Here is a 27630-nt window from a genome sequence, read left to right as displayed (position 1 = left end):
GCTTTGATTTGCATTTTGCTTTGTTTAGAACATTAATTATTATTAAGGTGGAACAAAAATAGATCTCATTGTGAGGATGAAATTAGTGCTGTTCCTCACGAGCTATGAACTGAATCAAGTCAACTACGAAGTAAAGAGAGGTAAATGTCTTCTTACACGGATATGCCACCAGACTGTGTGTACCATATTTTTGTATGATTTGGGTAATTGCATCTCATACCAACAAAAGATTCAAATGCTGACTTCACTGCAGAATGTGAATATAACACAATGAATGGGACCGTTTGCATTAGCTGAGACTGTTTTTCTAGTATGAATATTGGACACTGAATATTATTGGATGTTTGAGATTGAGACTGGATCACATTCATTTCATAATTATGTTTTAGTATGAACATTCCTTTTTAAAAATGAATTTTTAGAGGTAAGGCTTTTTTTTTTTCTTTCTTTTTTGGTCTGTTTTTCACCAGATGAAGCATTGCATACAATGCAATAGAGTAACAGTATTTTCTGGCAGCATCATGAGACGTTAAGTAGCAGACAAAAATACTTCTAGTATATAGCAGGGAGAGGTTTTGATAAACTAGAGAAAAAAATGCTTTGTTTACAAACAGGTTCTAGTAGCAAATAAGAACATTTCTAACATATAGAACATGCTGTGATGTGTAATCTGTTTCTAAGCAGATAGGATTGTTCTCTATTTTTCTTTCAGATTTTTCTTCAGCGTGAATGACACGATCCTCACACTGCCAGACCCAAAGAAAGAGAGACTGAGGCAACAGCATCACATGGGTGAAGTTCAGACTGATATTCACCCATGTGATGCTGTTTTATCAACTGAGACACAGGTTAAGCCTCTCCCTTTCTGTTTTTCCACTTTTTTGCCTTTCTCTTTGTTTTTGAATTAAAATGATACACAGACCCAGCACAGTTAAAATGATTTGATACATTGAGCAGTCCCCCCAAATTCAAAAATTTTTGTTTTTGTCTTTGCTTTTTCTTGTTTGGCTGGATATTTATCCTCTAAAAATAAGAAAGGAAATCCAATTACCGTTTCTTTTGGGGGCTTTCATGTCTTCACAGCACACTGCTGGACTGAGCATAAACTGGACAGGTCTCCAGAAAACCTTTGTTTTCAAACAGTTCTTTCCAGCAGTTGTTGCTAATGGGCAGAGAATGTGCAAAACAAGAATAGGGAGTGGTCAAAAGAGAGCAGTTGCATAAAAGAATTCACTGCTAGGTATGTTCGTTCACAAAGGTTCATATTATGACATATCAAAACACACATATAAGCCCATTGTATTAGTACATATCATGTTCTTGTGATTTTCTTGGGTCTATTCAAAACCTTGTCTTAAAGTCAGATCTTTTTGTTTCTTTTCAGGTGACTTCATCAAGTCCATTCCCTGAAGCCAAACATGGACGACACTTCTCAAGTGAATCAACATATTCCCATTCTTCTGCTGAAGATTCTCGACAAGAGGTCGCAGGAAGCACACATTCATCAGGATGCAGACCTCCCTACCGAGAAAGACGCTCGTGGCAGGATCTGATAGAGACTCCATTAACCAGTTCAGGGCTCCATTTTCTCCAAACTGTTCCTCCTGATCCAGAATATGTGAGCGGTCAGCCTGGGATGTCACCAGAAAGACGAAGACAGGCAACATTGCCAGTACAAAAGCGTCATAATTATGAACAGGATGGGCCTTTCCCTTTAGTGGAATGTCAGAGAGGACATGGCTCTCATAGCAGGCCACAGAAGCAACGCAGTCAAAGCCTTCCACGAAATAGAGATGTCAGGGGTAAGGGGCGTGTGAAGTCCATAGAAGGAACAGAGGACAACTTGGAAGAGAAAATTCCTATTAGAAGGCATAATAGTTTTTGTGCAGAAGGTAAGCTTTTGGAGATACTCTGATCCACCTTACTGCTTTGAAAGAGCAATAATTCCATTATTCTCAGCCAACTTTTTGTCCATCAAGATTTGATTCTGACAAATTCATCAGTGAGTACGGAGGACTTTGCATTTGAAATGCTTGAATGTAGTGTTTAATGATATAGCTTTGTGGCTTTTCAAAATGAAAATGGGAAGACTGTATCATAGGTTATTTTACACACTAATTTGCAGTATTATTTTTTTAATCATCTTCAGCTGAATTGGCTGTGGCTGTTCTTAGTTTTCTTTATTTTCTTTCAGAAGTCATAAAAGACACTGGAGAAAAGTTAGATGGTCTACAAGAGCTTTATAAGTCTCTGGAAGAAGCTAGTTTGTCAGCTTTTGGAGAACAGCGTCCTTCCACCAAGCAGGAGTTCCGCAAGTCTTTTGTGAAGCGATGTAATGATCCAGTTATCAATGAAAAGCTTCACCACATCAGAGTACTCAAGAGCACTTTAAAAGTAAGGTTTTATCATTAATTTTGTGTGTGAGAAATCTGAACTTGCAGAAGTTAAACTGTCAGTGTTTTCTCATAGAGGGTTTCTTCACCACTTTAGAATTAAGTTTCAAAGAAACTAATGGTACTTGAAAGCAATTGTGTTCTAGTCTCAAATCAAAATGAAGCCAAAACCAACCAACCAAACATTACTTAGCACTCTTTATAGGCATGTTGTAAAAAGTGCCAGGACATGAGCTGTCAACCAGTTTAAGCTGTAGTAGTTCCTGAATATAGCCAAAAAATTAAAGTGTCCACAGTAGTCTCAATAGTACATTGCATTAAAATGAAAGAAGAAATAAGATTCCAAAATACAATGTGTGGGATGCATTTCATTTTGACATGTACTGTGTCTTTCTGGAATTTGATAGGCAAAGGAAGGGGACCTCACAGTTATCAACAGCCTTCTGGATGATCCCAACTTGACATCAAAGAAGTTTAAAGATTGGAAACTAAAGAACTATGAGTTCTTCCTGGACATTTGTGAGTACAGTGCTGCTCTGAAATCTCAAAATGGAGCCTCTGAACTTGCAACCTCAGCACCAATGCTGACACATACACATTCATTCATTGAAACTCACGTCTGACAGGACTCGTATCATGAATAATTGCTGGGTGCCATGAAAAATCAGTAAGACAAACACTGTAATATTTATAAATAATGTGCTCAGCAGTACTGTAAATAAGTTGGATAAGAGAATAGTGCCACAGGATGCCTACTACATTGCATGATAAGACAATAATATTCTTTATTATTTTTTTTTGTTTGCTGTTATCAACCAATGTCCGTATAAAGCTCTGCATTAGAAAGAAGCCGTGCAGAAGTGTAACTGAAAACAAGCACCAGTATATTTAAAGTACTGTACTAAAATCAAGCTTCTAGTATGAGCTCCTGCAATCATTTTATATATTTAGATATATTTAAATATATCTATGTATATAAAATGTAACACAATAGTTGGTGTTTACTTTTTAAATGCTCTACAGTTCACATTTTCATGTTTTTCTTGAGAAAAATATAAAATGAAAACATAAAGACATTGGACAGTCTTAGAGATGAACAATTATTTTTGCTACATTTCCAAGTAGTGACCATCTTTGCAAATAAAAGGACAGATTTATCAAAATGTAAACTCAATCCCTATAGTGTGCCTTAAAATGTACACTGTACATCTAGCAAATAGATCCCAATCTGGCCCTATGGGCATACAGTATGGGCCATTTAGATACTGTGTTTGTAAAATACTGTGCCTGCCTTTAAAATGAATGAATATAAGTGTGTAGGTGTGGCACAGAAGTTAAGATATGAGTAGAACAATATTGGTTGTTCACTAATGCTGCAACTTACGCTGCTTTTAACATAATTTGAAATATTTCATGGTGAAAGAAAAACATCTGCACTGAATATGGCACATTCTGCAGGTTTTCACAGTTACTTCACTGTGAATTTAAGTGACGCATGCCTGTGAGTCACACAATTCAAAAACCTGTGATGCTAAGGATAGCTATTAAGTAAAAGAAATCAAAAACTAAACCAATCAATTGGATTCTGCAATAGACTGGCAGCTGAAGTGGAGTAAATTATTCAAAATTATAATAATGTCTGGCAATAATTTTTAACTGTTTGTAGTACATCAGCAAGCAGGTGAAGTTGTTCATTACGTCACTTGAAAAAACCAGTCCGTATTGATTGGTTTTGTAAAGACACACAGGTCACATCATGTATTTCACTTCCTTGCTTAGATCAGAATGAATCAGAGCTTGGAGAAAATACTTAAATTCTTGAAAAAAAGATTGCTCTGAATGTTACTGAACATAAGTTTCCAATGCAGATTCACAGTTTTCTTTGACTATGCTTGCTTGAATATTTCTAGAAAGCAGGACAAAGAAGATGTGAATTCAGTTGATGTCATTTTACTTAAACACAGATACTCACTGATAATTTTCCACTATATAAACCTGTCTCTCATATACCAAGAACTGTAAAATTCATACAATTCAATACAACATAGGAAAAAATGTTATCTCAAAGAGGTTCTAGTGTCTGGAAAGAGATTTAGTATTGACAGATACTTAAAGATGTAAAAATGGGTAGAGGTATTCTGTTTGTTTAGGACAGTGTCCATCAAGTTAACAGGGAGAAAAGCTTGTGGGCCAGAATAAAGACAGAAAGATCACTCAGCATTTATAGACTCAGCCTGTGGAAAACTACTTAAATTAATTGTTCATTAAAATTAGAGCAAGATACTGAGCAGCAAAGACAAAATTAAAACCACCTTCCCCCACACTGTCCCCCTTCTACACAGGCTCAACTTTCCTTTCCTGGCTCTTCTGTCTCCTCCCACTCTGCTCATCATGAGGATGGGGAATGGAAGGCTGTGGTCAGTCTATAACATTCCATCCCTGCCACTCTTTCTGCCTCACCCTGTATTCCTCTGCTCCAGCATGGTGCCACTCCCAAAGATACTGTCCTTGATCAGCCTCCAGTATGGGTCCTTCCCATGGGCTGCAGTTCTTCAGAACTACTCCAGGATGAGTCCATTCTGTGAGATGCAGTCCTTCAGGAGCTCACTGCTCCTGCTTGTTTCCTCCAGGCTCCTTTGTGGGCCCCCCACAGGTTGCATCCTTCATCAAGGCACATCCATCCACTGCTCCCAGCGCTCCTCCACAGGATGCACGAGGATCTTTGCTCTGGTGCCTGAGAACATCCCCTTGCTCTTCCTCCTCTGGTCTTGGTATCCGCAGATTTGTCTCTTTGATTTTTCTCATTCTCGGCGCACAGCATTTTTTGTCCTGTCTTAAATATGTTACCTGCTGTGCTGATGGTTGAGCTTTGGCCAGCGGTGGGGCTTTTCTGCGGGATGGCAAAAAGGCTCTGTCCTACATGAGGACAGCCCCTTGCTCTGTTCTCACACAGCCACTACTGCAGCCCTTCTGCTACCAAAACCTTGCCCTGTCAATTCAGTATAGCCCTGAAGAAACACAACTCAGATTTGATTTTTATTATCGTTTTCTTTGCATTTATTTGAACCACAGTGGGTACAGTTTAAACAATCTAGAATAGTATGAGATGTTATTAGTAGGGATCTGTTACTTGACAGCTGTTTTGAGTTCTTATCACAGAAGCAGCTGAGTCACAGCATCACTGCAGCAAATACAATTAGATAAAACACGCAACATGAAGGCATATTTGACTTGCTTTAGCAAATGAACTATAGACTTGTGAGTCACCGAAGACAGTGGCTCCTTATATGCATGCATCAGAGCGGAACAGGATCATGTTATACACATCATACTGGATATTAAGCATACACTGAAGGCTCTAACACCTGAGGTCATAAAAAAACATCCAGGAAATAGAGAACAATAATTTGTCATAAAAATTAGAGTTGCAGTATTCATGCAAAATGAAAAACTGTTTCAACATATTTGTTTGTATGTGAATGCTGTAGTTACTGAATAATTGAATAGCAAAAGCATTAACAGAGGGAATTTATCTAACTTTTTTCATAGCAGATCTCCGAAAGATATTTCACTATTTTTTATACCATTTTTCATCTAATATGGAATAAATAACAAACATTGATGCAAGGAAATGCATAAATTATACAAACCATTCATAAACCAATTCATACTTTAGGTGTAAGCAGTCACTGCTAGATGGTCACCAAACTAAGTAGATCAATCTTTCTATATTCAAAAACAAATGTAAAGTTTGTAAGATTTAAGTAGTATTGCTTGTACTTACAGCAAGCAAAATCTAATTTTAAATTAAGCAACACATGTTGTTCTTTCACAAAGGCTAGCTGACAAGAATTTTTACATACTTCTTGCATGCATACTCAACTCCATACTAAAGCTCTTCCTTCCCCACCACTAGTTTTTTATTTCTGCATCTAAGTACAAATCCAGCTGAACTACAGAAATCAATGCACAAAGTCATCATAGAGCAATTATTTGGAATTTCACGATCTTCAAAATGACCTGAATGAAAGAGCAACAAAGATATTGTATCTAAAATCCATGTACCAAATCCAAATAAGGCAGTTTCTCCTGGACCCAAAGGTACTCTAACTCTGTACAATGCAGCTGAAATTATTAAGATAGCTGTGATTACATAATGTTTTTAAATTAGGAAAGAAAAGTTTCCTGTTGAGTTCTTCAAGGGAAATAAGCAGCATCAGTAGAGTGCATTTATTTGCGTCATAGATTTTCTGCCTGCCTGCTTAAACAAAAACTGGTTCTTACCATATGTAACTCCATGAAGAGATGTTTTGGCTGTGTATTATTTATCCAGATAGAAGTTAGCCAACTTAGTGTCTTCAGTCAGAATTCCTGCCAGACTTTTTTTTTAAGCTGCAGGAGAAATGTCCCTCATTCATCACTCTCTGTGACTTCACAAGCTTAGTCTTTTTGTTTTTAACATACATTTCTATATACCTGATTTAATGCTTGCAATAGATCATTGCTTCCCCTTCTTTTTAATATACTGTTCTGTATCCATTGAATTCTTTGTTGAAAACTATCTTAGAAGCCATCTCAGTAGCACTTGCTGGGAATACTGAGGCTTTTTTCTTGATTTCACAGATGTTAGGCAACAACTTTCCTGAATTTAGTCTTGTTAATGTCAACAAGAAGTAATCAGAAGAGGAGGACGTACTTAGCAGTCTGTGTCCCCAAATTCTTTGACAGAAATAAGATTGTGAAAATACTGGCTCCATACTTGAAGCCAGGACAGGTATGATTCTGTTTGTCCTCACCAAAATCAACCTGTATTGTATTGTGCAGGGAATCTGCATCCTACACAAAAAAGCCACTTACTTTACTTCACTGGCAAAACCCATCTTACAGCATCTTCTGCTTTCTCAAATACATCACAAGCACTTCTTGCTCTGCATTACATTTTAGTGCCACAAGGAGAGACTGATCAATTGCTACTAAAATGTGCTGGAGGATGTGATTTGATGCCTTTTCCAAGCAGGGAATTCTGAATGTGATCAGTCAGTTTATGCTCAGATCCAGACTGCTATCTTTTCAGCTGGTAATGTGCTGCACTACTTGCTTTTTCGAAGGAAAAAAAAAATGTGTTGCAGAGAATTGCTAGATGTATGGCCTGCTAAATTCTTACTGTCATCAGCAATTACAGCTTTCCAGACCAAAATAATTATTCAATTCAAAGTTTAGTGAAGGATTGCAAAGGGGTTGCAATTGAAGGGGTTACTTCACTGACACACTGAGAATTGCTCCGAAAAATCTGTTTGTAGTACACACAAGTTCCTGTAGCATATTGTTAAAATAATGTAGCATCTTGGTTTCGCAATGGGTTGTTTATTTCTGCTTAACTTTTCAAATAGGGAAATCAAACAGAAGGGTATAAATTGCTCCAAAAGCAATGCCTACTATTTATTTCCATGAAAAAGACAACAAAGAGTACAGTAAGACAATTTGATAGAGCAAATGCTCAGATACAGGACACTGTTCTTCAACACCATTAGCCGATTCGTGCAGATGGACTGGTGAGGACACTTCATCTTGTGGTATGACAGCTGAGCATGGCCATCCAAAATAGGGCTTGTTTTTCATACTGCTGTCACTGCTGCTGAAATGCACCACCCACTGTCTCACTGTGCTCACATCCTCGCCTGGGTCTTCAGAACATTCAGTAAGTGTCAATGAACATCAGTGGGTTTCAATTCAATCAATCAATTCTTTCTGCATGGAGGAATTCAATTCCACACCTTTGCTTCATAGTCAATTCCTTACCAGACTTCTTTTTTTTTCAAACTGCCCCTGACTGCTGCCATCTGTCACACAGCAACAGAATGTAACAGATTATTGGTGGGAAGGTTCAATTTCTGCCATCCCACCATCATCTGCCTGACATTGTGGGCCAGCATAATAAAATGGGAGGCATTACTTTCAGAGCATGCTTTGTAGTAATGCCTTTTTGTCTGTAGGGTAAATTCATAGAAGACTGCAGGCCTTAGACCACTGAGCTGAAGATCTCCTTAGAGATAATAAGCACTCTTCCCTGTTGCCAGGTGATGTTTATGAATGATTATTTACAAAAATCTTCAACAGACCCAAGAAGCAATATTATTTAATTAATTTATATTAAGTAACAACAAGTTCCTTTTTTCCTTCTAGAATGTTTCCCTCATTAAAGCTAAGATTGAGATCAGCTTTTTCAGGCAGGCTACTCTCGGGACAGGTTCCCCCACCTCTTATTTACAGTGAATGGCTGAGGCTCTCAGTGGCTGTTAACTCAGCATGCATCCGAAGATCAAACCTGAGACATATTATCGATAATGAATGAAAAGTACACGGTTGTTTCAAACAAAAACAAGTAAGTTGTATTTTCTTAGTTGAGTTTAAAATATTTATTTACTCCTATTATGTATAAGCGTAGTATTTTATTTCTGAACAGTTCCATTCACTATGTGTAGGCAGGTGACTACTCTCGGTATTGTTCTTGATATAGTACTTGAAAAAACATTTAAGATTAATTTCTATGCTTTACAGCTTATGCCATACTTGCGTACTTAGACTGGTCTATAAAGAACATTGTTTAAGCTTTTAGCAGTTTCAGTTTTGGGGGCTGTTTCTTTTCTTTTGTTGTTTGTTCAGTTTGTTTGTTTCGAGATAGCTGATATCTTACTGGAACCTAGTGTTAATAAAGTATGAACGATTTTCAGGAAGATACTGCCCATCATTATCTTTAAGAACCATATTCATTAGTATCAGACAAATGTGTTATTTTTATCACATGCATACAAGGGTTAATGTGACAATTAGAGATTTTGCTGTATGCACTAATGCCACTGTGTGAGCAGAATTGGAAAGAAAGCAATGTTGAAGAAATTAAAAAATATGTCAACAAATTGCTGTTTGACCAGAAAGGTTCACTAACTTCTGTCCTCACATTTCTAGAATATTACTCATTCTCAGGCATTAGTGAGGGTATCAATACAGATCTTTTTACTAACTGTAAATGTATCTGTCTGAATGCTGCAGTTTAAATAAGAATGCCACATTATACATATTAACTCTATTGCTTTTTTCCACTGGCAACCATGAAGGAAATGTCTTAAGAAAACTTGTTCACTGGCCAAAATAACATCAAAGGCCTCGTTACCAGTTAAAACTTTTGTTTTACTGAGAAACAAGGTTTTCAATTTAAAAATCTGAAATGGAAACAGGTTAGAATATAGGAGAAATGCACTAGTATTAATGAACTTTTTACATTTGACACATACTGTATTACAAAGACAATATCCTTGCAAGAGCATTAATTGCTGGGCCATAGGTGACTTCAGTCTAGTTTACTAAAGTAGCTAATAAAACTTGTATAGAGAGCCTTTTATAGATAATGCTTACATGTATGAAAATGTATGACACCCTTGTACTATGGCTTGCACTTTACTTGCATTAAACTGTGAAGTAGGCTGTAGTAATGTCTTTGTATATTCAGGGGTTGAAATACCAAAGCACTAGAGTATTGTACTGCTGGTGTTCAACCTGTACTGTTAATTAAATCTGAACGTGCTGATAACATGTACTTTGAAAACCCCACTAACTTAAAATCTTTAGCAAATAATGCTATGGGGTCTCCATGGTCTTTGTTTCTTTGTAAATATAAACATTCTTACTGTTTCTGTAGCAATAGGAGGTTATAAACCAAACTTTCAATAGGACTGTTTTCAATAACAAAAAAATCTATAGCGCCTTGTATAAAACTCATGGAGACTCCATGACCTGTGGGCATTTTTTGTTTACAAGCAGTATGTATATAAGTATTAGCGGCAGAACTGTTATTTATCACAAAGTTATGTTGTGGTTGATTCTTTCTAAAGTAAATATGTGTTTTATGTCATGAAAAATAAGTATTTTTAGTAAGAGCCATCTTGAAAAGTTTGAAGCGTCAAAGCTTCAAATACTCAGAATCTTCCATGTATCAGCCTTGTTTTTCCAAACAACTGTGAGATGAACTGAGAGGTCACGGTAAACCATCTGTCCATGCCAGGGAAGGTGTCTGAGTTGTATCACAGTTTATGACATCCTGCAACTTTTCTCTACTTGCCATCTTGCTTAAGCGCTTTTATGAGCAGATGCTCTACCGATATCATAGTAAAGTCCTTCAGCTCAATGAACACAGAGAGAAAACTGCTCTAACTGGACGCATACAGGTTAGGCTAGGTTTCAACCCCTGGATAATACAGTATTCTTTGGTTTCACAACAGTATTTTTAATTTTATACTTGTCTATGTTGAGAGATGATCCAATAGTTTATATAGGCAGTGAACGTTAGGTTTCTTTTTTTCCTCTTCTCAGATGACTTCTGTGTGAACTACTGTAACTGGCTGCGTTTTTCTATCACAGATTAACTTGTTAACTTTTTGTGTGTCTACAATGAAAATTTATGAATGGAAAACTTCACTGTGTGTTGCTCACTGGGCATATACCTCATGGTACATTGCACAGACGTGTAAGTTGTAAGTTGCACTGCAACATTAAAAAAGGAACATATTGCTCTTTTTTCAAAGATATTAACTTATTTAAGAGATATAGCGTGTACATTATTAAAAAGAACATTTATTCTTCCTAAATTCAAATGAAGCTTTTGTTTTGGGGGGGAGAAAAAAAAAAACAACAGTTGTAAACTTCAGTTGTAAATTTGGACTTCAATAAACGGAATTATCTGCACTTAAATTTTGTGCTGACGTTGTTTTTAGTGCGTGTTCTCTAATAACTGTAACTACGAAGAGTAATCCAAGACCAGGCCGTCAGCAGAGCCGGAACGGAGCTGCGGGCCGCTCTCTGCACAGGGCCCACGGGGCCAGGCTCAGCCACCGGCGGTAACGCAGACCCGCGCCTCCTCGCAGAACGGGAGAGCGCGCCGGCTCCCATGGCCTCAACCGCCGTGGAGCCCCGCCCCGCGCGGGAGGAGCCCGCGGCCGAGCGCTCGGCCCTTCCCGCTCGCCGTACGCGGCTGCGAGGCTGTCGCTAAGATGGCGGCCAAGGTGAGTGCCGCCCGGCGCGGGGCAGGGCGGCGCTGCGGCGGCTCCGCAGGTGCGGACGCTCCTTTCCGCTCCGACAGAGGCCCGAAGGAAGCCTGCGGTGCCTCCTGCGGCCCCTCCGTCCCTAGGGGCTCTGCGGAACACTGCTTCCCGCCGGCTCTGTGCGGCCTCCGCTGCTCGGCTCCCGTCACAGCCCTGCGGAGCGGCGGGAGCCCGCGCTGCCTACACGCGCTGGAGGCACCGGGTCGGGCGAAGCCGGGGTTGGCCCGCGGGGCTTTGAGGGCACGAGGCCGCCGTGCTGAGCGTCCCGCGGCCGTCCCTCGGCGGGCTGTCCGGTGCCGAGCTCGTGTCGGCTGCATGGCCGCGCTGCCCCGGGACGGGCGGGAGCTGAGGTCTGCGCTCCCCGCGCCGCGCGTCTCGGCCGCTGCCTGGCGCTGAGGGGAAGCGGCGGGAAGCGGAGCCCTCAGCGCCGCGCGGCACTGCTGCGGGACTTGTGCCGAAAGGAGCTGCTTCCACAGCGCTTAAGTTCTGCACTGGAAGGGAAAGTAGTTTGTTTCTGGTTATTTTCTATCTACCAACAGCTGTCTGAAACGCCTTATGCGAGATATGGGATGTCATCGCGATACTTGCTAGGTAGGAGGGTGGCGAAGTGCAGTGCAGCGTTGAAACACGGGTGTTAAAGGCACGCAGTAACAAACGGGCTCATGCGTATCTGAAATAATTATGAACGACAGTGTGAGGTTTCCCACTCTTCAGTCAGTTGGCAAGTAGGTTGCTTACATGTGAATCCTTTTATTTACTTTTGCAAAGCAGCATCGGGGCTGTTGCTTTGGGTTGTGCTGAGAAAAGAAATGATGGGGCTTCGTGGCATAACCAGGTGGAGATCAGGGCATAGATCTGAGTGGCTGTGTGCTGTACTGCAACACCACACCTGTTACTCATTTAATAACGGCTCTACACTGAAACACACAGTTTCAGTGCAGACACACAGCAGCTGCTAAAATTTTAGCCTCATTTTAACCTGCCAAGTGGATTCTGGTTTTATGGCGGATAAGGCATGCACAGCATACACGTGCCTCAGGTGTTTGTATACAGCCTGCTTTTTTGATGTTGTCTTTGTGTTCTGAAGTCTGTGCCTGCTTTGAATCTGTGGAGTTCCAGTGGGAAACAATACTTACATCTTGGAGAATAAATAGAAAATATGGTTTTATTAGGCACCAAAGTGCTTTTTATGTCTGTGAACAAAAACAAGCAGTAATTATTGTGTTAGTAACATAGTGGTGGTATTAGAGGAAATATTTTGACTACTGCTGTTGAAGTTTCTCTTCTCCTCTTTGTCCCTCTCCTATCCCGGGGTGTATAACTTCTGGTATCTGTAATTCCAGCAGTGTATATTTATATGGAATTCATTTCTGGACTTGTGGTTCTTCTGTCTGCTCATTTTTAGATGTGTTGCCATTAGGGACTAAATGATTTTCTTTTTTTGTTTTCCTATGGCTTAGGTCAGAGCTTTAACTCAGTTAAAAGCAGAACCGTTATTAAAATGCAGATCAGCTGTTGAACTAAAATCTTTAATTTTTATTTTGAGGGTCAATTAAACTATTTCCTGAATTCATTAGCAAGAAGATTGTTTAGGTTTGAATCAATTATTGATATTCTGGATTTGTTTTACCGATTTACTGTGCAATTCCCACGTATTTTACAGCCTGGGCTTTCTTGCAGAGGTTTTTTTCTCCTCACCTTTGTTATGACAGCATTCTGTCATTGCTTGGTGCTATGTAACTTGTAGAAGATTTCATAAGTAAATTATCCTTTGACTTAGGTAAACTGAGTGTTATTTTCCTTGTTTAATGTTCACTGTTCTTTGACAATATGTTTAATAAAATAATTTTAAGAAATTAATAATAAATTAATTAGGCAGTGTTCATTAGGCAAAGAACAAGATAAGCGAGAAGAGGGCAGGCTTCAGCAGGATTTGTTGTGATAGGACAAGGGGAAATGGCCTCAAGCTAAAGGAGAGGAGAGTTAGACTGAATATAGTTTTTTACTCTAAGGGTGGTGCCCAGAGTGGTGGTGGTGCCCCATCCCTGCAGATACCATAAAGGTCAGGCTGGATGGGCTCTGAGCGCCTGATGGAGCTGTAGGTGTCCCTGCACTGTTGGAGTGGTGGTATTTAAGGGTCCCTTTCTCTGATTCTGTAGCGGCTCGGTGCAGTGAAGCCTATTTAATGTAGCTGAGGTGGTGCTGCTTCTTTCTCCCTGGTTCTTTGTGATTTCAGTGGAAAGAGTTAAACGTTTCTGTAATTATGCCAAGATCAGTGTCAGATAGCAGAGCCAGGATTTGAAACATTCATGTGTTTGTCTTCAGGCATCCAAAAGTAAAGCAATTAGTGTCAGTCAGGAATTGGAGTACGTTGTAGCTTTTGTTGTTACATTTACCATAAATAAACTTTGTTGTGACTCTCTAAAACAATCAAATTTAAGTGAACAATGTAACTTTTTGATGCTTTCTCACTTCAAAATTTCCTGCTGGCATCTACTGAAAATTGGAGTGTTGCTTTGGTAGTATCTTGTTCTGAAGTAGGCTATTTGGATTACAGTACCTCTTAAATAGTTTTCTTTAATAATTGATATAAAGCACAGCCTTTTCCTTGGGGATGGGTGTACCTCTGTAAATCTGCTGGAGTTCGTACTGTGTTTGGCTCTGAGCACCATTATCACAAAGACTGTCCATGTATTAATTGGATCATGCTTTGCTGCTAAAAGGGAGGCATTGGGGGCACCAGGGGTGTAAGTGAGGCAGGAAGCACACACTGGTTGGCATGGTGTGTCCCCAGGAGTGGTGTTGCCAGCTGAGATTTGCTAGCTTAGCTGTGGAGCCGTGGCTTTGGGCAGTGGGAATTTGGGATGTTTCTGGCAGAAGTAGAAACTGTGATGGGATTCTGTTTCTCTGGGCAAACTGAAATCTGCCCTACATGTTTTCATACTGTTTCTATGTTGGAACAAAAGCGTGAAATAAATAGGAACTGCTGGCAGGCTGTTTGCTCCTTCTTCCATAGCAGTCCTGTGCTGCCTTCCATTTGGCTTTGAGTGTGTGATCTGAAAGCACTGCTGTGATGGTCACACCATTTGCTTTGGGAGCAATGGAGGTTTGTTGTGTCCGGTGGCTCAGTACACAAGCTGTGGGTTTTTGGGGGAACCCAAACTCAGGGCTGTGATTCCACTTCTAGTGCTCGTTTTGTGGAACTGTGCACTTGGTTTCATAATTGCACATAAATGCTGTGGAGTTAATCCTGCTCCTTTGGCAAGACATTTCCAATGGAAAGGGAAGAATAACAATGAGGAATTCCTGAAATCAAGGTGTGTTGTTTTTTCTCTCTTGGATTTCAGTTTTTCTGCCACTTCCACCGCCATCTCCATGCAGATCCCAGAAGTGCTTTTCATACTTGTTTTCACAGTTTTGCATTTTAAGGAATGCTTCAGGTGAAGAGCAGAAAACTTGCTGCTGACATGAAAGCAACTGTAACTGATGGAAGGTGCAGATGCTTCAGTGTGTCGGGGCTGGTGGTGCCTGGGGCACCTCCTATTGGTGTCTCAAGGCAGTGAGGTAAAAAGCAGCTTCCCATGAAGTGGTGTTGGAGTTCACCTCTGTGTTAAGGATTTTTCTTTTTCCAAATACAATCTAAGTAGATCTGGAGCTATTATGACCAAACTTTGTGACTTGCATTGTAATTGACAGGGTTAGAAGAGTTAAGCAGGTGGTTCTTCATTCTGGTCTTGCTGCTTATTGTTGACACACAGTTTTTCTAGACAGCAGTTGAACATTCTCTGAATTGGGAGATAGCAGATTGTTGCAAGTAAAATTGAACCTTTTCTTGCTGAAACAAAAATGTCATTCACTGACTTGGAGTAGTTAAACATTGACTAGATTAGAACTTAATTTACTGTAAGGAACGATGAAAGCATCAAAATGGCATTGAGCACAAAATTGTGGTCATCTCTTGCTTTTTCTTTTCACTGATATTTGAGAAAGTGTTTATGTATGAAGCATTTATTGAATGTAGACTCTTTCAAAAAGATTTTTAAACTGATTTTGTTTAATCCTGTGTTTGATCAAGCACAATACAGTAGTAAAATCCTGAATGGAATGGAATAAAGTTTTATTTCTACGTTAAGACGCCCTTCTTTCATCTCCCTCTCAGGTGGTGAGGCTGGCTGCTGCTTCTTCCTCCCTACCATTTGTGTGTGCAGTGTATGCAGCAACAGAAAAGGAATCAAAAAGTCAGCTGGTGAAGCCAAACCAGGTGCGATTCTTACTGTTCATCAGTATTTAGAAGAATACTAGAAAAGTCTACAAATATGATTTCTTTCTTTTGATTAACTTGTAAATAAAAGACATAACTGAGTATTGTGTCATCATACAAAGTATCTCCTAAGTAATTGACAACTACAGCACAAATAGAAAGGGTGTAAATGAGTGAAATTTTACCTTGTTTTCATTATTCTCTTGTTACTGGAGTTAAGCCAGGTAAGATAGGAAGTTTTCTGATAAGAAGTTTTTTACTGTACAATCTCTATCAACGAATTGCATGCATCTTCCGACTTGTCTGTCTTGTGCTTTTCATTAACAAAATACAGTTTATCATGCTCAGTAGTTCTACTTCTCAGAACATGTACAATACTTTGTTTTCATTTGTGAAGAATTGACCTGTAGTCACAGTTGTGTGATCAAGTTTCTAAATGTAAAAAACCACGATTTGTTACACAGACTTCCTTTGCATAATGGGAAGGCTAAAGATCTGTGGGCTTGAGAAAAGCTGCTCAGTGTCAGTAAATGCAGGTCAATTTACAGAATGGTCTCCCTGCAGTATGGTTATACTTGTGATTCCAGCTTCCAATTTACTGCTCACCACCTCTGAAGTCAAAATACATTGAAGAACAGCCTGGTCACTTGCAGAAGCAATTCTCTTCAATAAGACAGACCACTGGCCGCTATATTGGGTGGTGTAAGGTAAGAAATATCTGCCCCTGAGATTTCCTACCATTCCTAATAGCACTAGACTAAAAGGTTAAAAAATATCCTACTTAACCCCATTGTTGTGGTGGGTTTTTTTTTGTTTTTGTCAACTTCTTGTGTTATCACAGACCTGTAGTTTAAAATGCAAAAATGAACCGTTGTCTGGTTTTTCTCTCCTGTTCCCTAACAGGGAACTTGTATGTTCTCCCTGTTCTCCAATGCACATGTCAGAAAGATCAAATAGGTCCCTTTCAGTCAATACAAAAGTGAGTCAAGGCCAACTCACGCTGTCAGCTCCAGAAATATTTTTTGCTTAACTTCTGTGTTAAGAGTTACGTAGGTAACTTCCTGCCAGCATCACTGCTACATCTGGGAGTCTGAAATTCCAGGTACAGTCCTGGAAAGAGTGCTGCTTTCAAAGGACCAGAAGCAGGTCCTCTAGGGAAGGTAAACTAAGTGCAATCGAACTGCTAAAGCAGCCTTTTACTAACTGTCCACCAGCAGTATTTTGCAACTCTGTTATTGAATGTTCTAAGCATAGAAGAAAATGTGATACCTATCAACATTCTTTTTAGTCAATGGCAGCTTCTTATGCTGCTGTGTGTGACACTTTCTTGTACCTTTTTCTTAGAGATACAACAGAGTAGTTGAAAAAGACAGAAATTAGAATGTGTATTTTCTATCAGTTCTGATTCTGTTGATCTGTGAAAGTGTGGCCAGTGACTACATAACTGAAACAGTGTAGTTGTAAATCTTCATCAAACTTCCATTCCATGTCCTCAGTAGTAAAGGAGGGGGAAGTTGACCAGCAGTGACCTCTGGTGGCACAAAGGCACTGTTACTGCAGGCTTTGTTTCTGTGAGGAAACCGAAGATGATATTCTGTTAATCTCCTAAAGAAGGTGAACTTGCTTGATTTGTGCAGCAGCCTGAGGACAGTGGTGCTAATAACAGGATTAAAAAACAACTTTGTAATAAGGCAAGTTGACCAATTTGAAAGGAGTCATGCAAAAGAGAGGCTGTGGATGCCCTATTTCTAGAGGTGTTCAAGGCCAGATTGAATGGGGTCCTGGGCAACCTGACCTAGTATTAAGTGGGGAGGTTGGTGGCCCTGCATATGGCATGGGGTTGGAGATTCATGATCCTTGAGGTCCCTTCCAATCCTGGCCATTCTGTGCTTCTGTGAAAAGAATTGAGTACACATCTTAATACCAATGAGAATTGCTTATCTTCAGCAGAACTGAGTACTGTGTTTGTAATCTAAATGACAAAGTTGGTTTTGCTGGGCAAGATTTTTTGGGAAGTGGCAATATTTTGTAATGAAACTTTCTTATGTTGCACAGTTGGGATCCAGATCTGCTGCTGCCCTACAGTTTTGATCCCAAAATGTTAATTTTGAAAAAAATTCTCATTAAATTTAAATAGTATAAATGTGTTGGGCGAAAAGGAAGTAATCTCAGCACAGCCTTTGTGGAAGTTCACTGATCTGGTGAGGCTTTCTTTTAAAATTCAGTCATATTTGTCTTATTGTATTGAGCCATACGTATCGGCCGGCTAGTTCTTACTACAAACCTTTACTTTTGCAAAGTACTTACATTTATTTTATTTTTGTAGGATGCTTTTGTCTTTGCTAAAAATGGAATAGCGGATTCAATTCAGTTTGGTAAAGGTAAGCAACTCGTGTTTCTGAATTGAATGTTTTCTGTTCTTTTTCCTTGCAAATTCAAGAACTGCAGCAAATGGTACTTAAACAGAAAAAGGGAGGGGACAAAAGGGGATTTAATTCACTGTATCACTGTGGAGTTCCACTTCTGTCCTTAAGGGAGAGACATGACTATTTGAGTAGCATTTCTCCTTTGATTTTAGCTGTCTGTGTTTTGTGGCCTTATGGTAAATACTGTTTTGGCAGATTTAGGATTTTGTATGGAGTGTCAAAATGTTAGATTTCATTGTGATGACGGAAGGTGCAGGGAACATTTCTTTCACTCCTGTTGCCTTGCATTAATTCTGTAGACTGCTTGTTAAAGTTTGAGGAAGGCAATGAATCTTGAATTGGTAGCTCATAGGCAGGGCTGACTCTTATGTGTAAACGTTTGAGCTTAAAGCAGAGCAAATGCCTTCTGAGTCTTCAGACTACTTTTAATTTACTATTCATTTTTTCAGAATCATAGAATTGCAGAATTGTTGAAGCTGGAGCCTCTGTAGATTCTCTGTGGAACCCTCAGTGCAGAGCTTCTATAGATCACTCAGTCCAACCCCCTGATTAAAGCAGGACCAGAGCAAAGCCTTGAACAACAATTGAAAATTCCACAACTCCTCTTCGTTGCAAAAAAGCTTATTTGTGCATGAGTTACAAGCAGTGTTTGCACGTTAGTGTTCAGTGTCAGAAATTGCAAATAAGAGTTATTTTCTACAGAAACATTGTGTTGGGAAATTCAAAAATATGTATATAATCTATGTTAACTAATAGTACTGTCAAAACTGAAACCTATGCTTTCGTTTTTGGCTGTTGATAAAACATAAAAATGCGTTCTAGGAAGAAAAGTCACTGACTTTATTGCTATGCTTTGAGGACAGGGATTCTCTCCCCAGTTAACACAGATGTTAGAGTGTGCATCTGGAAAACAGAAAAAACTTCATTCATTAACAAAAATTCCATCCTTATACTGTTTTCAGTTTTGGATACTTAGAGTTTTACTTTCATTATTATTTTGTAAGTGAGAAACAAAGATAGACATTAATATTCACTTGCTTTGCTTCTTTGACATTTCTTTTTTAATTCTAAGATGCTTATGTTTACCTGAAGAATCCACCACCAGAATTTCTTCCCAGAGCCGGCATAATTACAATATCAGGCCTAGCTGGTGCAGTGCTGGCAAGAAAAGGTAGGGTTTCTATGCTGATTTCCATCATTGGTGTATTGTGCATGTTGAATGTAGTAGTTTTAATGGTCCAAAGACTTTTCTGAGATAGAGAAAATAAACAACTAGCAGTCAAAGAAAATCCTTCCTGATAAATCAAGAGGGTGTTATTAAATACTTACTTTAGATGTTGGCTAAAGTAATAATGGAGAATGAAGTAGCCCTTAAGATTTGTCTAACAGGTACAGGGGAATGGACATCAGAAGGTGTGATTTGGGCATCATCAAAATTGTGACATTGGTAGATTTCTTACTGTATCCCTGTTACTTACAGACATTTAAAAACTGTTTTTTTCATTATTAGAAATGGGCTTGAGAATCTGTTAGCTTCTTGTCAGCAAAGGGAAACTTCAGTCTGGCTCAGCCATTCTCTCTTGAGGAAAGAGGCCCCTGGCTGCTTCACATTTTGCACTCTGTCCTTGAGAGCATGCATGCAGCTTCTGCAAAGCCCCAGCAGCTCCTAACTGAATTCTTCTCTTTTTTTACAATATTGGCAAATCTGCTTTGGGATTCTTTCTTGTGTGGGAAACTCAGCTTGGAGGATATCAGTATCTCTTGCTAACCTGGCCATTTACTGAACTGTAGTAAAGTTCTGTATTCTCTCTTCAGCATGGTGCGTATAAACTGGATGCCAATAATTGTTAGAGGTTAAATGATTGTGTTTAATTAATACAACCACTTAGACACTAATGTAACATAAAGCTAATTATATGAAATGTTTGGCTTTGTACAGATTCTAGATTTAAGAAAATTGCTTATCCCTTGGGACTTACTACTTTAGGAATTTCAGTTTGTTACCCAGCTCAGGCAGTAGTAATTGCTAAGGTAAGTTTGTGTTTTAATATTGAATTAACGCTGAATTTAGTCACAGCAGTCCAGTTTCATTTGATTTAAATGTGATGGGACTGGGAGTTGGAATTCAAATGCATCTTCATTAAAACACAGTGTATCACAGCTGTTAATTGCATAACTATCAGAAGTGACTGAATTAAAAAATGCAGTTGGATAGCTTCTCAATTTTAGTCCTCGTTTCTCAAATGAATGAACATGTTTTTGGCTCACTGAAACAAAATCAAATAAAAAATAAATACAAAGTGGCTGAATTTGGCAGATATGCAATTTGAGATACAACTGCACCTTTTATAAGATTCCTTGCTTTCAAATTACTGTCATCTTGCAGTTGCCTACCTGATTAATGTCTTCATTGCTTACATAGAAAAGCAGCACCATACTTCATATTTTGCATGCAAGAATTGTTTGCTTACAATACTTTTCTATACAAAGACTGAATTGAGAACATCAGCGCATCTCTTCCTTCTCTATAGCTCCCATAGAATTCTTCTTGGTTCCTTGACAGTCTTTGTGTTTGTAGTTTAAAAACTGTGCTTCTATACGAAATGAATGAGGTAGGAAAATGTTCTGGTAGTTGCATTTTGCTCTTGTAATTAATCTGAATCTCTGATTTTTTCCATTGTGATGAATCAATTGTTATATCTACTTATTTTAATGAGGTGTTTGCTCTTATACGCTTCTGCAGTATTTAGGAAGACTCAGTAAAGACTTAATTCTGTAGTTAAAATCAGCCTCTTATGACTAAGCTGAGCAGAAGTATTTGTTTTCATATACACAGGTTGTTGAGGGTTACAGTTCCTCAGGAGGCTGTGGGGAATTTCCTTGGCTCATTAGAGTGGGACTTAAATGTCAGGGTTGGAATAAACAGAAATGAATAGAAATTCTGCAGTGGAGTCTAAATCCTTGTTTCCTGTTTACTTGTGTCAACTTCTGCAGCTTTTCTGTAGTTGCAGCTATGAAATATTCTGTGTCTACAAAGCACTTGTAAAGTTTCTCCATGGTTACTGCAGCGTTATAAAATTACTTTTCCAAAATTTGAAAGACTGAAGGATTCAGACCTGTAAAGCACGACTCTGCTCACTTTCATGGACTGGGTCATCTTCTGGTGTTGTTGGTTTTTTTTCTTCATTCTTTTGTATTACTGTCTTTGATCATTTGCAGAATAGTGAGGCAGGCCTGGATTCTTTCATATTTGTTGTTCTGGTCAATTGTGCTGATGTTTACAAAACACTGTTCTTTGAGTATGTTTTGATTTTGTTTTGGATAGATGGGTGTGGATAGCATATGAAAGCTACCTGTGGATTTGTAAACATTATTTAGGACCTGCTTGGTGAAAATAAATATTCGTTAGATTTTGAGAAGCAGATGGTTAAAATATGTCCTATTCTGCATGGTGTTGAGCATGTTCTAGTAAATTGTGTTGCATTTGAATGGTCAGTATCTGTTGTTTTTTTAAAGCTTTTTTAAAATGGCGTTGTTTTTTTAATAGGTAACAGGGAAAAAGGTAATTTCTGCAAGCCATCAAATCTATGAGGCTGCACGATCTCTATGGGCAAAGAAGGAAGATCCCTCCAAGGTAGGCTTTCTGAAGTAATGACTGCAGCTTGTAAATTCATAGGGTGAAGAGAGTGAGTGAGAAGGTCAAGTACCATCCTGCTGATACTGTTTAAGATTACTGTTTTAAGGGAAGTACAAAAACTCTCTGATATTTTTGTAATTTAAATGTCTAATTAATGTATTATTTATTACACCTTTTAGAGTGGTAGAAATTCAGATCCTCTGTGTGCTCCCACAGTGTGTAAGATGCAAGAGAAGACTGAGCTTCTCTTAAAGCTCATTTTTGAGCTTAACAAAAAAGAATCACTGTAGGTGTGATGATATAAATATTCATATATTTATATGAATGAAGGGAATTCCATAACCATTTCAGGTAGTCTGTTTACATAACCCTGTGATTTAAATAGTGTTTATCTCAGATTAAGCTGATTTATTTTTTTTTTTTTCCAAGTCCTGTCCTTGGTCAACCATAGTGGGGAAAAAAAGATCATTAACTTATATTGACCTTTTATGTCATTAAGCTGACAGAGATACAAGAATTGATGTGGTAAAGACAGTTCTTGTTAGCTTAATTTTTTTCCACTTAGTGAAGTCTGTAACCAAAGCAACATATTACATATTCCTTTCCATTACTAGGGAGACATCATGATTTATCTTTCTCTCTTCTGTTAGCTAAGAATACAGTAGAATCGTTAAGGTTGGAAAAGACATCTAAGATCATCTAGTCTAACAGTAGTAAGTAGTCTAGTATTAAGTGTTTTGTAAGATCTACGTATTGCTTTCTATCTTTTTTGTCTTTGTAAAGGCTGTAGAGGGCGATGACTTCTTTGTGAAGAAGTTGGAGTGTCTCAGGTTAAAACAGAGCATCAGATTTGAATATACTCATGAAAAAATGATCTTGCTTAAATGTGAACTGCGAATTAGAGTATCACAGCTGTGAGGCTTTTTATTGGAGTTATCTTTTTTATAGGTGCACCCAGTGCATGCAGTCAACTGGTGTTATCTACTGAATGTCGTTGCATGATGCCATTGCATTGTGTCATACCTGAGAGTAATTTTATAAAATACAAGCTTTGAGATGATCTTAGTTTGCGTTAATGTTTGTTCACAGCTGCAGCAAGAGTCAAAATCAGTTTCAAAAGAAGATAAGAAAAATAAAGAAATATCTAATATGCAGTTTGAATCAGCTATTGAATCACAATCACCTAATAGGACAGAATCTTCTCCTATAGAGTCTTGGAGTACAAAAGATCCACCGCCTTCATCAGGTGAATGAAAAATTCCAGATGTAATCTCAGGTCCAATATATGACTTTAATGTATGCTCTGAATTACTTGGATAGAATTTGTACTTATTCTTGCTTTTAAATAGAACAGACTGTCACAGCATATTATCCTGTATTCTGAATGTATTGATGGCAGTTTTGTTTAACGACTACAGGAATATTTTTTTAATTTTCTCACTGTGCACCCTGTCACAGTTTCAAAATTATTATATATCTTTGATTTTCCATCAGTAATGTTTTCTTTATCTCCATGTGGTGTGGATCATAATATTTCTCCAATAATTTTCTCTAATATTTCTTCCAGGAACAGTGAGGACAACGAAGTTTAAAGCTGACCCAAAACTTATGGACCATGGTCAGTCCAGCCCAGAAGATGTGGATATGTACAGTACAAGAAGCTAAGACATCTGATTACAAATCTTTGCAAAGTATTACAGATAAGGGGGAGGGAAGAAGGGAAGGAATAAGACTTGTGATTCATACTGTGTGAGGTATAACTTAATCAGGTATTTTCTTATATTCCAACTGTATTACTGACTTATACGATGCTGTTCAATGAATATTTGTTTCTCACTACTTACAAACAGTGAGAATTCGCTCATATTCAGTGTCATTACTGTGACACTGAGAAAATGGGATTTGTGTGTGTCTTCTTGTCTTCTCACAATGAAGTTTCTCTGTGCCAAACTTGTTACTAAATGTCATTTCACAAAAGGTATTTGAAAAGGTGAACATCTCTATATTTCAGCCCAAATGTTCACTGATAGAAAAAGAGGAATGTCATGGATAGGGCTAGAGAGGCTTCTTTGCTTTTCACTTGAAGCTCTAGAACAAAGAGCAACTCTTACTGGTCTGAGTGCCCTTAATTGATTACTTTATCATATGTATAGCGTTATCTCTAATGCTTACATAAACAAATCATTTTTCGTTGCAGAGTCATTTGTTGTTGTTTGCCTCTTTCACAAATGTGAATGGAAACTGAACTTGTGCATTCTTGTTTTGTATTTAAATGTCACTTACCTTAGGAAACAACTGATCTTTAAAATATCCGTGATAGACTATGCATTAGTTTTTACATACTTCTGGTAACTTGAACTGTATGCAAATTGCTGAATTCACGAAGCTGATACTGTTTGATTTATTTAGAGTGAATAAGCAATGTTTAGGAAAAAGCTTGAAGGTTTAAAGTAAGAAATGCATAAATGGTTGAAAGCACTGCTAAATATCTAAAAATGCCAAAGTAATAAACAGAACAAAAAGTGGGAATACTGCCACACAAACAGATAGTTTGATTTGATGTCTTACAGCTGAAAAGAAACACTATTTCACATGAATGTCTTTTCAGCAGTGGGATATGAAGGGATATTTGCCCCCATTCTACTTAAGAATAGATTTCACTACCTGATTTCTTCTTATGAGGCTCCCACTTCAAAGTCAGATGACCTTTGCACAGGCAGTCAGTACTCCTGGCATCACTGTAGGGCTAACAGAACTAGTAAGGAGATAATGCACAGTGGTGCATGCTCAAAGCATAAATGCTGAACGAACAAATGCACCAAGTAAGGCTTTTGTGTTGGTTCAGAAACAGATGTATTGATATTCTGTAATATGGATTTCAGGTGAAGAGTTTGGCCTGGATGGAGTCCAGTACAAAGTAAAGTCAGTAAATAAAAGAAGTTTAAAGAAAAGTAACTCTATTAATTAAACTTGTTTGGGATCCGTGAATTAGAATTTCATGTATTTTTTTTCTTTAATCACATAATAAGGCCCACAAAACTGTGAGAATTCAGGCAGAAATCAGAGGATATTAAGTCAGTCTTCAGAGCTCCTGGGCACAAAGCCTAACAATGTTCTGCTACAGAGAGAACAGTAGAAAAGTTAGATGGTTGGGCTTCCTATGCCATTTTCAGGGAAATGTGAAGACGCGAAGCAGGAAGTAAAACTAATTAAAGGAAGATTATTTTCAAGTGCTAGATGGGATGGTGGGAGTTATCTGCCTCCCTATCTGGTCAGTTAGTCAGCTTCTGGATTAAAAAATGAAGGCAAAACCATTTGCTCTGCACCTGGATTCTATTTAACTTAAGTCCTTTGAGTGAAGCACTACTACAAGTCAACAAGAAAGGTAAGATGATACAGGTTTGCATGGTTTACTGTGGTGACATTTTTCAGGACAAAGTATAAAGAAACTATGTATTAATCTCATGGGAACGGGGTAGGAAGATTCATTAGGGAGATGCCAAGGAACGAGCATGTGTGCCCTTACCAGGCAAGAGCAGACCTTAAGAGTCTGTCATCTACCAGAATGCAAAAAGCTGCTCCAGTCCTTTGAATAATTTCAGGACATTAATACTCCTTGTGATAGAGACAAGTCTGGAGAAGGTTTGCTGGAGTTCTTAATGATTAAGCTGAGCAGACTTGGATCCTTGGTCCAAATGGTTTGTGTTATAAGCCCTGACTTCAGAAGAAATTCGTGTTGTAAAAGGACGTGATGCACAAAACTGTACTTGTGCTGTAGTACAGTCTCTAATTACTTCTCAGGACAAAATTGAGATAGAACTGTGCTTCACAATTAAATTGTTGCTCTGAGGCCTTCATGCATTTTCTGGGACATAACTTAAAATTATTGCTTTTACTCACTTTAACGAATAGACAGTGTGAGAATATAGTTCTGGAATTCTTAAGCGCGGTATTGCTGTTACCTCATCTTGGTGGAAGGGAGGAGCTAGGCAGCACGTGAGTGTGCGAAGCATTTGTTCCACCTCAGGATTTGTTCTGCTACTGTCACTTTTTAGTTCAGTTTCTTTGTCACTTGGGATTTCCCTGTTGTTACACATTCTCCTCCATGTGAGACAGGGATTTTGTTTGTTTTCTATCAAGAGTTTTTGTTTAGTATCCCCACAGTCAAAGGCTTGCAACTAAAGGCCTGGATTTCTGCACTGAGACAGATACAGCCTAAGGATCTCAAGGAGAACAAAACAGGGCAAAAATGTATGAAAAGCTTTGCTTCCTTGCTGGATGCACTTTCTGCTTTCAGGAAGACTACAGCCAGTCTCTCAAGACGTGTTTCTATATCCAGGAGAATAGATGTTAATAGCATAATAGTTCTTTACTCACATATACTTCTGATGGAGTCATTCTTGTCCACCCATGCCAGACACTTGAGAGGTTAAAAAAATAATTCAAAGAAATTTGGAATATATTTGCTAACAGGAAGGCAACCCAGATCAGATTACTAGTTTGGTTTTGTAAAAATGTTGAAATGGTGGCTGAGTCTTCATTACTCAGATTGTATTCTTGAAAGTGTTTCCTGTTCAGATTTAAAATGATGATGTCCCTCTTCAGTTGAGAGATCTGAAGCTCCACATTTTATATGGCATGTTCAAGATAAGTAGAAGGAATTTTAGACATGTCTCTTTATGACAAAGGACCTGTGCAATGGCTTTAAAAATGTAACTTTGTGTGTACCTTATGACACACTTGTGAGTCCTATTTTTAAGTCTGTACACTTTACAGTCTTGGTAATGTGTTCAGATCCAGTATGCAAACCTTCTGAATAAAGAGAAGTCAACCTAGGCACACCTGGTAGGTTGTATTGCAGGACATGATTTGATTAAATTTTAGTGGAAAGCTTTTACATATTTCAGAGGCATTCCATAGTCACATAAACTTACAGCTTATCCTAAAAGTCCAGTTGACTTCATAACCACAACAGAAAAAAGTAGACTGTAATTTTTTATGATGTATGTTTTGTATTTTTGGAAAATCCAATGCCTTTTAAAGAACTGGATCACGTGGCAATATTTTATAATATACACGTTTTTAAATTACTGCATGTTTTTTTATTTATAATTGATTGTACTGCTTATATAGAGATTTGGCATTTGCTGATGCTATCATTTTTATTTACCTGAAACAGATTGTGATGCTTTATTTTGTGACGATATTGTGAAACATCTGAAAATAAAGGGTGATAAGATGCTTTTCAACATTAATTCCTGTATATTTCCTCAACTGTAGGGCCAATTGACAGTTCCTTTTCCTTAAAGTACATCTTAAAAGTTAATTGGTAAACATGACTAGGTCACATGTTTCACTAATGTCAGGGAGGAGAGAAAAGCCCTCTCTTGTGAAGTGCTGGAACAGCATTCGTGGTAGAAGTCATCAATACATATCCATACAGTGCCAACATGCAATACATGTTTAAACTCAGTTTTCAGTTGTTTATATGTGTTGAGTAATGAAAAGTGCTTCCATCTTCTTTTCTTGGATAATTTCAAGAATGCTGAAGCTAAGGAATGAGGAAGAAAAGGCTTTTACCCACATTGGATGAATGGCATGTTCTGTTTAAAGACTGGGACGTAGAAAATATATTTACTTCTGTATGACTCCACGATAACCTTCCAGGTAAAGTAATTTCTCAATCTTTATGTCAATAAATAATGTTATGTATGGTGTGAACTACAGTATGGTTGCCTGAACAAAAAAATTCCTTGTGCAAACAAGGGATGTGCCCATTTTAAATGTGATATTGTCATTATGATTCTTGAATAACTTG

General features: G+C 38.3%; 2 protein-coding genes across 5 annotated transcripts in view; both read left to right on the top strand.

Moving 5' to 3' along the window:
- The window catches only part of LOC125699886 (connector enhancer of kinase suppressor of ras 2-like), a 172203-nt gene extending 161237 nt beyond the window's left edge, over nucleotides 1-10966 (top strand). Inside the window, exons 22-24 of the mRNA XM_048959890.1 lie at nucleotides 1385-1892; nucleotides 2195-2394; nucleotides 2801-10966. Coding sequence (XP_048815847.1) covers nucleotides 1385-1892; nucleotides 2195-2394; nucleotides 2801-3016 — 924 coding nt within the window. The 3' untranslated portion in view covers nucleotides 3017-10966. The remainder of the gene's footprint in view (nucleotides 1-1384; nucleotides 1893-2194; nucleotides 2395-2800) is intronic.
- A 372-nt stretch (nucleotides 10967-11338) lies between these two features.
- On the top strand, nucleotides 11339-27465 carry APOOL (apolipoprotein O like). 4 transcript variants are annotated; one of them, XR_007379727.1, is made up of 10 exons: nucleotides 12318-15052; nucleotides 15648-15749; nucleotides 16337-16456; nucleotides 18076-18130; nucleotides 19248-19346; nucleotides 20115-20206; nucleotides 21723-21809; nucleotides 22902-23058; nucleotides 23380-23566; nucleotides 27354-27465. XR_007379727.1 is itself a non-coding variant. In XM_048959908.1 (9 exons), exons 1-9 carry the CDS (start codon nucleotides 11438-11440, stop codon nucleotides 23475-23477), a joined length of 822 nt encoding a protein of 273 aa, XP_048815865.1. In that variant the 5' UTR covers nucleotides 11339-11437; the 3' UTR covers nucleotides 23478-24014. The 4 variants fall into 4 exon arrangements, 3 of the variants coding, with proteins under 3 accessions (XP_048815865.1, XP_048815864.1, XP_048815863.1); XM_048959908.1 differs by lacking the exons at nucleotides 12318-15052; nucleotides 27354-27465 and adding an exon at nucleotides 11339-11449 and having other exon boundaries at nucleotides 23380-24014; XM_048959907.1 differs by lacking the exon at nucleotides 27354-27465 and having other exon boundaries at nucleotides 12305-15052; nucleotides 23386-24014.
- Nucleotides 27466-27630: the final 165 nt, after the last annotated feature.

Source organism: Lagopus muta, chromosome 13 (assembly GCF_023343835.1).
Source record: "Lagopus muta isolate bLagMut1 chromosome 13, bLagMut1 primary, whole genome shotgun sequence".
Taxonomy (NCBI): domain Eukaryota; kingdom Metazoa; phylum Chordata; class Aves; order Galliformes; family Phasianidae; genus Lagopus; species Lagopus muta.
Note: the sequence above shows the minus strand (reverse complement) of the source record. Positions and strands in the feature narration are given on the sequence as shown.